The sequence below is a fragment of the Macrotis lagotis genome, chromosome 1, assembly GCF_037893015.1.
Source record: "Macrotis lagotis isolate mMagLag1 chromosome 1, bilby.v1.9.chrom.fasta, whole genome shotgun sequence".
Classification (NCBI taxonomy): domain Eukaryota; kingdom Metazoa; phylum Chordata; class Mammalia; order Peramelemorphia; family Peramelidae; genus Macrotis; species Macrotis lagotis.
This window is the reverse complement of record NC_133658.1, coordinates 649,678,378-649,690,977: the sequence shown is the minus strand read 5'-3', so window position 1 is coordinate 649,690,977 and position 12,600 is coordinate 649,678,378. Positions and strand designations below refer to the sequence as shown.

Here is a 12,600-nt window from a genome sequence, read left to right as displayed (position 1 = left end):
TCTAAAATGACTAGAAAATGACTAAAAAAACAAGAAAAATAATACTACTATCAAATGAGATACTGTATGCAGTGCTTTGTGAACTATAAAATAATACATAAAGTTAATATTTTTATTGTCCTACATGTTACAGGAATTGATTTAAAAAATTCATGCCTATGGTGACTATCTGAAGTATTTGTTTAAAACAGTAGAGAAGTTAATTGATGGAAAAGATTCATTATGCAGCATATAGAAACAGGTGAATACTGTTGCATGGTGTTTAATAAACCTGGTGTAAGTATCCACTGACAGAAAATGTTGGGAACATTAGACTGACAAATTGGGCCAACACCTTACATACCATACCAAGATAAATTCCAAATGGATTTATCATTTAGTCATAAAGATGGCATAAACAAAAGAGAAGAGAAAGGAAGAAATTATCTTTTGAATTTATGGATTGGGGAAGAGTTCATGACCACACAAAAGAAATAGAGAATCATAAAAGATAAAATTGACAATTTGGATTACATGCAAATTTTTGAAAAGTTTTTATACAAAATCAAATACAGTCAAAATTAGGAGGAAAATAAGTTACTGGGGAAAAATTGTCTTTGCAATAAGTTTCTTTGATAAAAAATCATTATCTAAAATGTATGAGAAAATTCAAATTCATAAGAAAAATCATCATTCCTAATAAAAGAATGGTCAATGAGTATGATGAGCAAGTAATATTTAAAGGAAGACATACCAATTATCAACAAACCTAATCAAAAAAGTCCTCAAAATCATTCATGATAAGAAAATTGCAAATTAAATCAACTCCAAGATTCTATTTCATATCCATAATGTCAAAGTTGCTAAAAAGAAAAATGTCATTGTTGAAGGAGAATTGAAAGTTAGGCAAAGTTAAGCATTGCTGGTGAAACTGTGTAGATGTCTTATCATTCTTGAAAACAATTTGGAACTCTGCCCCCCAAAGTCATTAAACTGTCTATATCCCTTCATTAGCATGAATGAGAGCCTCCTGGTTCTTTTTGTTGTTGTTGAAGTCTTTCAGTAATGTCCAGCTCTCCAGAACTCTATTTGAGGTTTCCTTGGGAAAGTTACAGAAGTGGTTTGCCATTTCTTTCTCCAGTTTATGCTACTTAATTCTTAGTGTCAATTTTCCTTTAAATATTAATATATCCTGTGATTCAATGAGTTATAATTTGTAGGTTCCATTCTTGTCTATTTCAAATCTAGAAAAAGAGATGTATATTTACTTTTTCCCAAAATTGTGACATTTCCATATTCTCCAGTCTTTCAAAGAGCATTGACAGTTTGTCAGTAATTATATTCTCTTAATTCCTTGTGATCCAAACTGGCAGTTTTATGGCTATCAAATTCTAGTAAGCATCACTAATTCAACTTAGAACTAGGATTGTCCCTTTGTTATCTGAATCTTATAACTTCTTAAGAGAAACAATATTAGTCATTTGCACAATTTTGAATGATGCCTATTAAATTAATTCTTAATGTCTTAGGTGGTATTTAAGGTTGGCATTTTAGACAAATAGACAAATTGAGAGAAATGTTGATGTAATGCGTATCTCTGTTAAATGACTGATATTTTCCCATCCACTTTCATTATGGTATTAGATAAATTTTGCTCTAGGTAGACCTTGGCTTCAAATTGCAATATAGTTGATTGGCATTTGTAGCCATTCTTAAAAATTGAAAAAATCTTTTAAAATTATGCATTGTGATTGTTCTCATGATATTTACCCTTAAATATTTCATACTTTTATAGGAAATAAGAGGATAAATCAATAAATGAGTGAAAAACATACTTATTTTATGCTAGCCATTAGGGATCCAAATGAGAAAAGCAAAACATTCATTTAGATGAGAATCAGCATCAGGACAGATAGAAAAGCCATGCAGTCCATATGTGGTGAATTTGCAGGAAAGATAGCAATGCATGCGGTTAGAGAATGGTTTGGAAAGCAGAACAGCAAAGTAGATTATAAAGATCTTAGGACAGATGATATCATTTTAAGGCAGGATTGTAATGGTTAACTCCTACCTCCTAGCATTGTGAATTGTCATTTTCACTGGTCAGGGACTAGGAGGAGTAGTGAAAGGATCAAAAGTCCACAAATTTTGAAGAGAAGGAGAATGAGATTAAGAATTGGAGAAGGAGGGGCTGCTAGGTGGTGCAGTGGATAGAGTACTGGCCCTGGAGTCAGGAGTACCTGGGTTCAAATATGCCCTCAGTCACTTAATAATTACCTAGCTGTGTGGCCTTGGGCAAGCCACTTAATCCTATTTGCCTTGCAAAAAAACCTAAAAAATAAAATTGGAAAAGGAAAAAACATTATGGTACTCTCACCTTAAGGCTAGAGATAGTATGATTGGCATTTGGCCTGAGAGGAAGAAGCTAAAAGTTTTGTTGGCTAAAAGGGAAAATGGAGAGATCCTAGTTAAGCTCTTGGCAGGACATGGTTTGGGTGGAGAGGGGAGATTCTATAGCCTCTTATATAGCACTCTTACATACGTAAGAGCCATTTCTTTTGTATTTACATATATATATATATATATATACACACATATTAAATCAATATTTGGAGTGGAGGAACAGAAAGAGGGGGAAGAAAGGTTCTGGTAACTATGAAAAGCTAGGGAGCCTTAACTTCTGACATTTTAGAACCTGTGAGTATAACCCATGACACTCAAATACCATTCTATTACATAATTACATTTTATTATCATACTCATTGGAAATATGGGCTACATTGTTGTCATAAATAAATATTATGTTCTATATGTAACCCTTGATAAGTCTTTGCTGGGTAATGTTGACCAGAGACACACGTTTTTTAGCAATTCTATTCCTTTGACTGAAGATGTAACAATGCATTGCTTGAGTTTGAATTGGCCTTGAAAAGTCAGCTCTGATAAATAGTAATTATTCAACATGAAGAAATACATTTTCAGGTTCACCTTTGTCATTATTCTAATACTTAAGCTATGTGTGTTACAGGATGCTGGGAAGAAAGTATTATTATTATTATTATTATTATTATTATTATTATTATTATTATTATTATTATCAAGTGAATTTCCTTAAGGATCAGTGTTGTGAGGTTTTAAAAATACAGTCCAGAGATTTGCTAGCTAAGGCCAAGGTAACTCCCTTTTCAGATACATTTCTTTTCTGCCTAGGAGATATTAGAGATTTTTAATTTCCTCATTTTTGATCCATGAATGATAATAATGCTGAGAAGAAGAAGCTAGGAGAACCAGCACATTCAGAGAAAGATTTCATGAGCTTATGTCACCCCCAGAACCTGATTTACAAGAGAAACATCATGAGATTCATCTCTCCCAGTGCATTATCTCTTTTCTAAAATCTCAAAACACCCAAGGTTTAATTGCTCCCCATGTTCCACAGATACCTTGAGTTGGTGATATATCTGAACATGAAATTCCAAAGGGAGATTAATGCCAATTTAACCCTCTACCATTTCTGCATGATTTGTGGTCTTCTGGTGTCTAGAAGAAAGTCACTGTCCTGGGTATGGAAAGAGTTATGTGAAATCAAAGATGGTGATTTAACCTGATAAAGAGAAGTCAAGGTTTTCAGCTACAGAATACTCTTGTTTCATGGCACCTAAAATTGAAGAAGTTACAGCTGGAAAAAACTCTATTTTCATTTTATGAGAAACTTGATAAAAAGAAGGAAAATATCCCTTAGTCCCAGTCAAACATGTTTCCACTTGGACCTGTAAGTTCATCCAGTTTTGATCTCTCTGCTTTCATTGAAAATAGAATGAAGAGTCCTCACTGAGGGGCACTGCTGAATGATTCTGAGGTTAAGCAATGGAGCCCCTTGGATTCAAAAACCATGAGTTTTTAACCTGGACACAAATAAAAACATAGACATGCAAAACAAATACCCAGCCACACACAGAAATAATGAATCCCATTCACTAGAATACTTAGCTCAGTTTTTTCTTTGGCAAAGGTTGACTGATTCTGAAGCTGCATTGTGCCTTACCATAATTTGTAATAGAGGTGTTTCTGCCTCTACAACCTTTTAATCTCCTAGCAGATGTCTATACCTGATTCTTGATGACCTCCCTTTTCACAGAGTGTTTGGAATGATTTAGCTGTGAATTCAGAGAACTAGCTGACTCTGGCAGCAAAGACACAATGGGTTCATCAGTTCAAGTTTGACAGTTGGCTTGTTTGAGCCTTTTTCATTTTTATTAATGGACAATTTTCCTTAATTAATGGTCGATGCATACCAATTAGGAATCATGATGCTAATTGCAGTTATTCCATTTCTTTTCAATTTAGCTCTGATTTTGAATAGCTACGATTTTGGCTAAATAAGATATTCATTTTGTTTTCCAACCTTGATATCACCTAGTTGAATGCAGCAATCTCTGATGGGAAAAGTGTTTGCTTCAAGTCCAAGTCTTACAATTTGAAATATATAGTTTTCAACATAAAGCAAAAATTGATGAAGATGAATTGATATTATGCCAATGAAAGTATCTGTTGTTTTGTCTTCCCCCAGGGCTAACTCATTTTTGAAGATAGAACAGAGGTAACTGAATTTATTCTTCTGGAAATTCCACATACAGAAGGGCTGGAGGCTATTCTCTTTGTCATATTCTTAATCATCTACCTATTGACTTTGCTTGGGAACTCTCTCATCTTGTTGGCCATCATCTCCTCTTCTCACCTGTACACACCCATGTATTTCTTCTTGGGACTCTTATCTATTTTTGACATATTTTTCCCTTCAGTGAGTTGTCCAAAAATGCTTCTGTTTCTTTCAGGAAATAGTCAAACCATCTCTTATAGGGGATGTGCCTCCCAGTTGTTCTTCTACCATTTTGTAGGATGTACTGAGGGTATTCTATACTCTTTGATGTCCTATGACTGTTTTGTTGCTATCTGTCATCCACTGTGGTACACAGTCATTATGAACCCTAGACTTTGTGTGGCCCTTGCCACATGTAACTCATTGATAGGTTGTATTCATGCCACTATACTGACTTCACTCACCTTCCAGTTGCCTTACTGTGGTCTCAATGAAGTAGACTATTACTTCTGTGATATTCCCTCTGTAATATCTCTGGCCTGTGCTGACAATTCACTGGTTCAGAGGGTGAGTTTCACCAATGTTGGCCTTCTGACTTTAACATTTTTCACGATTATTGTCTCCTGTACTCATATTGGGATAGCCATTTTGAGCATCCATTCAGCTGAAGGCAGGAGCAAAGCTTTTTCTACCTGCAGTGCCCATCTTACAGCTATCATGTGTGCTTTTGGACCAATTATCATCATTTATTTTCAATATACACCCAAACATTTGCTTGGTTCTGTGGTTCAAATTTTGAATAACATTGTCTCACCCATGCTGAACTCTTTCATCTATTCCCTGAGAAACAAAGAAGTAAAAAGAGCCTTGAAAAGAGTTTTGTGTAGGATAGAGCTAACTTCAGAGGTCTAAATAATGAGACCTCAGTTTCCCTGGTCATTCCCTTTTACCATCTTTTTTCCAACATTGGTCCCAATTCTATATCGTCTCCCATTGAGGAAGTGGGAGAATCTGTTGATTTTCTGTCATCATTCTGTGATTTCTGAATGGTATGTTTCAAAAATGAAATCCATAGGAGAAATAGTAGTAAGCTGAGTTTTTTCTTCACTTTTCTTTACTGGATTCACTTTTATTTTGTTTTTTTAATTATTATTGTTTTAATTACATGAAAATATAGTTTTCAACATTCATCCAGTTGCAAGTATATGAGTTCCACATTTTTCAATCACTCTCTCTTCCCTGTCCCCACCTCATGGCATTGAACAATCTGGTAAAAGTTGTACATGTACAATTGTTTTTTTTTAATAACATTTTCCCATATTAGTCATGTTGTAAAAGAGGAATTAGATCCAAGGGGAAAAAAACATGAGAAAGAAAGAAAAAACATAAAAGAAATTTTAAAAAGTAAACATAATATGCTTTGCTCTGCATTCAGATTCCATAGTATTTTGCTTTGAATTTTTTTTTTCTGGATGTGAATTTCATTTTCCATAACAGGTCTCTCAGGATTGTGCTGGATCACTGACCTGCTGAGAGGAGCTTCATCTATCATAGTTGATCCATCTCACAGTATTGCCATTAATGTATATAATGTTCTGCTGGTTCTGGTCACTTCACTCATCATCAGTTCATGCAAGTCTCTCCATGCTTTTCTAAATTCTGGTCATCTAGCAGGCACCAAGAAGCTGAGTCCTGCATCTGAAGATCAAAACTTCTGTTCAGCTCTGGCCACTCCAACAGGAACATTTGAAATTCCCCTGGTTCATTGAAAGTCCATCTTTTTCCCTGGAAGAGGACATTCAACCTTTCTGGGTAGTTCATTCTTGGGTACATTCTAAGCTCATTTGCCTTCCGGTATATTATATTCCAAGCCCTATGAGCTTCCAATGTAGTTGCTGCTAAGTCCTGTGTGATCCTGACTGCAGCTCCATGGTATTTGAACTGTGTCCTTCTGGCTGCTTGTAATATTTTCTCTTTGACTTGGGAGTTCTGGAACTCAGCTATAATATTCCTAGGGGTTGTTTTTTTGGGATCTCTTTCTCAGGGGGATCAGTGGATTCTCTCCATTTCTATTTTGTCCTCTGCTTCTAGGATATCAGGGCAGTAGTAATTCTTTGAAAATGATGTCAAGGCTCTTTTCCTGGCTTTCAGGTATTCCAATAATTTTTAAATTATCTTTCCTAAGTCTGTTTTCCATATCAGTTGTTTTTTCAATGAGATATTTCACATTTTCTTCTAATTTTTCATTTTTTTGGTTTTGAAGTATTGATTCCTGATTGCTGGTAAATTCATCAATCTCCCTGAATTCTATTCTTTGTTGGAAGGATTTGTTCTCCTCGGAGAGTTTTCTTATCTCTTTTTCCATCTGGCCAATTTTGCTTTTTTAAAGCATTCTTCTCCTCAATAACTTTTTTGAACTGTTTTATCCATTTGACCTAAGCTGCTTTTTAGCATGCTATTTTCTTCAGCATTTTTTTTGGATTTCCTTGACTAAGCTGCTGACTTCATTTTCATGTTTTTCCTGCATCTCTCTCCTTTTTTCCCCCCAGTTTTTGTTCTAACTCCCTCATTTGATTTTCAAAGTCTTTTTTGAGTTCTGTCATAGCCTGATCCCAATTTCTGTTTTTCTTGGAGTCTTTAGATGCAGGAGCTACTCAAAATACTCAGACTGAGTATTTTGATCCTTCTTGGGCTCATTTGCAAAATATTTCTCAATGGTCTTCCTCTTATTTCTCTGCTTGATCATTTTCCCAGCCTGAGCCTGGCTTTGGGGTGCTTCCTGAGCTTTTGGGACACTACCACAAGGGTCTTATTGTGTGAGGCTCTGTCCTCCCTCCTGGTCTGTGAATGACCATATCTGCCCCACTCTGCCATGGGGCTGAGGTGGAGGGGGCCCTACTGTCCTATGGGGGGGCCTAGACTGCAATCAGGTTCTGAATATGGTCAGAACCCCAGAGTCCTGTTCTGGGTCAGAGGACAGAGCTTTGCAGTCTCTCTCTTCACTCCACTCCCTCAGCTCAATGGGCTCATGCCCTTGGGGGCTACTGCTTACTGGCTCCACCTGCTTCTGTTTCCTGGGTCTGGGCTGAGGTGGCTTGCTGTGTGCCCTGAGGGCTGGGCTCCATGTGCTTGCTCTGGCAGAAGTCCCCCACTGTTCCCCCACTTTGTGCCCGGTGCTCCCTGGGTTGTAGCTCTGGAGACTCCCCCGCTGCTGTGAGCTGGGGATCCAAGCACCCCGGGGCTGCCTCCGGGAGGCTGAAGTTCTTTTTGCTCTGGTGTGCCACCCCTCTGGCAGGTGCCCCTCCGACCCCAGGGAGCAGAGCCTTTCTGCTCTTTTCCAGGTTACCTTGAGTAGGAGAACTGCCGCACTGGGTCCTTCTGTGGGTTCTGTCTCTCTAAAGTTTAGTTAGAGTCCTTAGGTTATAAGTTTTATCAGAGATCACCTAAGATTGGATTCTTTCTTGTGCCCATCTTGGCTCTGCCCCCTGGATTCACTTTTCTTGTGCAATTTAGGAAGGTTATGACTAAGGTAATAAAAATGACCATATTACAGAAAATAATCTGGAATTTGCAGGTTTCTTTGAGATTAAAAGACAAGGACAGATTAATTCTGTTATTTCATTGGTATGAGGAACTTCCTATATGGAAGTACCCTCCAAAATTGTGTATTGTCAACTTAAACTGTCACATATTCTTAACAAATTTCTTGTGGCATTGATAGGTAAAGTTAATCCTGTAGGGGACTGTATTTTTCTTAAATCCATGTTAGGTCATTTACTGTAAACAAAAAAGGGAAATATTCAGACTCTGGGCCATTAAGGAATGAGTAAGCACTATTGTGGTTTTCCTTTTGACCTAGCTATTATATGGTTAAGATATAATCCTAACATGCTTTTGAGACTTGTCAATTCTCTTTTGCTTCAGATCTGTGTGCATCAGGATAAGAAGATAATGACTGACAATCTACTTTCAGGAAATGACTAGTATTTAATAAAAGATGCTTTTTGATTTAATAAAAGACACATTTCTTTTTAATGGAGGTGGATTGGACATAGAACCATGTAAAATAATATACAAAATTCTACTTCTGACTCTGAATTCAGCTAACAAACTAATACAATTCTTTAGTTGGCACAGTGGATAGAGTGCCAGGCCCATTGTAAGGAAGATTCATCTTCCTGAGTTGAAATCTTGTTTCATACTCTTACTTGCTGTGTGATCCTGGGCAAGTCACTTAATCTTGTTTGGCTCAATTTCTTCATCTGTAAAATGATCTGGAAAAGAAAATAGTACATCATTCAAAATTTTTGTCAGAAAAACTCCAAATGGAGTCATTGAATGAAACTGAACAACCAGGCAATGGCTCACATATAGAATATTTTAGTAGTTAAATGTACTTTTTCCCTGACAACCATTCATGATAAACTATTAATATCCTTTTACAAATGAAGAAACTAAAATTTTGACAGATTTAATGTCTTGATTATGATAGCATGCAACTAAAGTGAAACTTAAACTCTGCTTTTCTGATATCAGGGTCAATTCTTTATTTAGTACCACCACTCCCATCTTAAGTTTAAGAAAGTTAAGATTCCCTTTGGTGATTGTCATAACAAGGTCTCTCCTTTTGTATTCATTTCTTACCCTCCCAAGAATGTAAGCTTCTTCAGAGTAGACATTATTTCCATTTTAACTTGGAAGGAAATCTACACTTAGTTACAGGACTTGCATACAATATGCAATTTTATCTAAATTTATGAAAATTTGAATTATTAATTTTTTATATCTGTCATCACTGCAATGAATCTTTCCAGGAAATGTTGCCCCCTCCCACCTCTTACCTTTTTAATCCTAGTAAACTGATAATTTCCTGCACATCATCTTGGACTGAGGTTCTCTTTTCTTTACCATAGATTTACTATGAGATAGACTTAAGTCAGTCAATTATACTTTTCCCTTTTCAAAAAATCATAGAATTTCAGGATTTGAAGGGACTTCAGAAGCTATCTATTCCAACATATACCTAAACAAACTTTCCACAGTATCTTCAATAAGTACTCATACTGCTTTTCCTTAAAGACCATCAATGAAGAGAAAGTCATTACCTCTCAAGCTAAATTTCATTTTCATTTTGGATAGCTGTAATTGTCATGAAGTTTCTTCTTACATTTGTTTGTATGTATATACATATATTTGTTTCTATATATTCATGCATACCTGCATACATACTACATACACATATTTACAACTTACTGATTTTGGTTATTTTTAATTTTACAAAGGCTCAAAGTTTTCTCTCTCTCCATTGTACCCACCCTTAAAAAAAAAGAAAGAAAACAACTTTTTTTTGACAAATTATTGTCAAGCAAAAGAATTTTCCACATAGATCCTATCCAAAAAATGTTTCTCTCATTAGTCACTCTGTTGCCTACTTTGGGGTTTTTCCCATTAATGTCTGATCACATCTGCTTTTTGTTATTCCCTTTCCTGCATATGTGTGACAAACTAACTTTGTTGCAAACATATTTAAAGAGAATGTTATTTAATGTCCACTGTTATCACCAATAATTTAATTATCTTATTTATTCTAGAAGAATTTATTAAGAGTCTACTATTCAATCGGGTATTTTGCTAGATCCTGAAGAAATAAAAACCTTCCCTGAAGGTGCTCACATTCTAGAGAAGGGAAACAAGGTACATATTGATGAGAAAAAAATACAATATACAAACAAAGTAAATGCAAATTAACATTTGCATTTGATTGTCATCCTGGGTAAACCAATATGGACTTATTTGGAAGTGACATTTTTACAGAGTCTTGAAGAAAGCTGTGGAAGCCCCTATATTTTGTATGTTGTGAAGGGGTATAAATAAATCTAATGTGAATTCTATGTTCTAAGAACCCTCATATTTCTAAGGAGGGGATATAGAAGGAGTGCATTTACATATGGGGAACAGATTATATAGAGTTATGATAGTGAGAAATGGATAACTCATGGCCCACTAAGTGCCTCCCTCTCAAGAGGAGTGTGCTCTCAAGATTGTGGGCTTAGAAGGACTGAACCCAAACTTTCAGATGGATCCCAAATGAGTCATGTCTTCTCTTTGGGTCATTGTTTCCCATTGAATCATTTTACTCAGGAAATATCTCTAAAACAAAGTTTTGGCATAGCTTTTGTCTAGATCTTCACAACTTTGTTCATGGAAGAGTCATGTGTAAGTAATGTGGGGTGCTTGGTTTCCATGGAATGTGGGAGGAGATTGTTAGTTTACATTACAAAGACTGGGGTTTTTCTGACTGTTGGTGTCTACTTTTCAGGTATGTAAATGTAAGACAAAATCATTGTGTTGAATAAAGTCCCCTCTCCTTACAGTAAGCCTTCTTATCAAGGGGAGGTCAAAAACTATCTTCAGCTAGTCAAGGGTTGACCTAAAATCCTTGCCCTTTACAAGTGCTACTGTTCAAGGAGGTTCATGAATATTATTGCTCACTCCCCTCTGCTCATTAATGAGCAGGGCTGGGAAAACATATAGGGGTGAATGTATCAATTAGATTGTGACCTTGACCAATCATTGACATAAAGGGGAGGAACAAGTCTTTCAAACTGCATATAAGACTGGACATTGCCATAATTTATTGTTTTTCTTCCTAGAAGAGAGGGTCCTTCTTTGCAAAGAAATTAATTAATAAAAAACTATTTTAATCACTTTGGACTCAATATTTATAATTACAAGCCATTGATAACATCATGTTTCATATAAGTATTCAAAGTAAAAAATGCATATAGTTGTAAGCAAATTTATTGAAACCTATAGAAAAAACAAAGGACTCAGTGAAATTCATGAACAGATATAGAAAATATGTAACACACAAATCCTTTCAGAAAACTCTGAACTCTTGATTGCCAGTAGAACCATACTTTTATCATTGTGGTAAATTCCTACCTTTCAAGTTCCTATACAGTATCTTCCAGGTTACATTGCTCTTCATGTTTTAGTGTCCTAAAATCTCCAAACATGCTATGTGGCTGCTGTATAGGAAACTACCTTTCCATGAGTCCTACACTATCCAAATAATTCACAGTAATTATAGAATCTGGAGAGTTGTGGAAAATATCAAGCTCTTTTATTCTTTTCTCCCATTCCCTAATTGTCATGGTCTACTTTTCCATTGCAGAGACCAAGTAGGCATTCTTTTTCTTTCCCTAAATGTTATGTTGCTCAGGAAATCCACTCCATAGGTTCCAGTTCAAATTTGAAATTGAAACTACTTGCAAGGGAAGACCCAAAACTGATGAAGTCTAAGAATTTTAATTTTAAGCCAAGTAGGAAAGTCTACTTCTTTTTTTAAAATTTTTATTAAAGATATTATTTGAGTTTTACAGTTTTCCCCCAATCTTGCTTCCCTTCCCCCACCCCCACCCCACAGATAGCACTCCTTCAGTCTTTACTTTGTTTCCATGTTGTACCTCGATCCAAACTGGGTGTGATGAGAGAGAAATCATATCCTTAAAGAGAACAGAATTCTCAGAGGTAGCCAGATCAAACCATAAGACATCTGCATTTTTTTTCCAAATTAAAGGGAATAGTCCTTGTACTTTGTTGAAACTCCACAGCTCTTTATCTGGATACAGATGGTACTCTCCTTTGCAGACAGCCCAAAATTGTTCCCAATTGTTGCGCTGATGGAATGAGCAAGTCCTTCAAGCTTGAACATCACTCCCATGTTGCTGTTAGGGTGTACAGTGTTTTTCTGGTTCTGCTCATCTCACTCAGCATCAGTTCATGCAAATCCCTCCAGGTTTCCCTGAAATCCAGTCCCTCCTGGTTTCTAATAGGACAAGTGTTCCATGACATACATATACCACAGTTTGCTAAACCATTCCCCAATTGAAGGACATTTACTGGATTTCCAATTCTTTGCTACCACAAACAGGGCTGCTATAAATATTTTTGTACAAGTAATGTTTTTACCCTTTTTCCTCATCTCTTCAGGGTATAGCCCCAGTAGTGGTATTGCT

The 12,600-nt window shown here is 36.0% G+C and overlaps 1 protein-coding gene across 1 annotated transcript; it reads left to right on the top strand.

Moving 5' to 3' along the window:
• Positions 1-4,561: 4,561 nt before the first annotated feature.
• On the top strand, positions 4,562-5,491 carry LOC141522380 (olfactory receptor 10N1-like; the record flags this gene model as incomplete). The annotated part of the gene is made up of 1 exon (XM_074235780.1): positions 4,562-5,491. A coding segment is annotated over one exon (930 nt), but the record flags the coding sequence as incomplete, so codon positions are not given.
• Between the last annotated feature and the right edge of the window lie 7,109 nt (positions 5,492-12,600).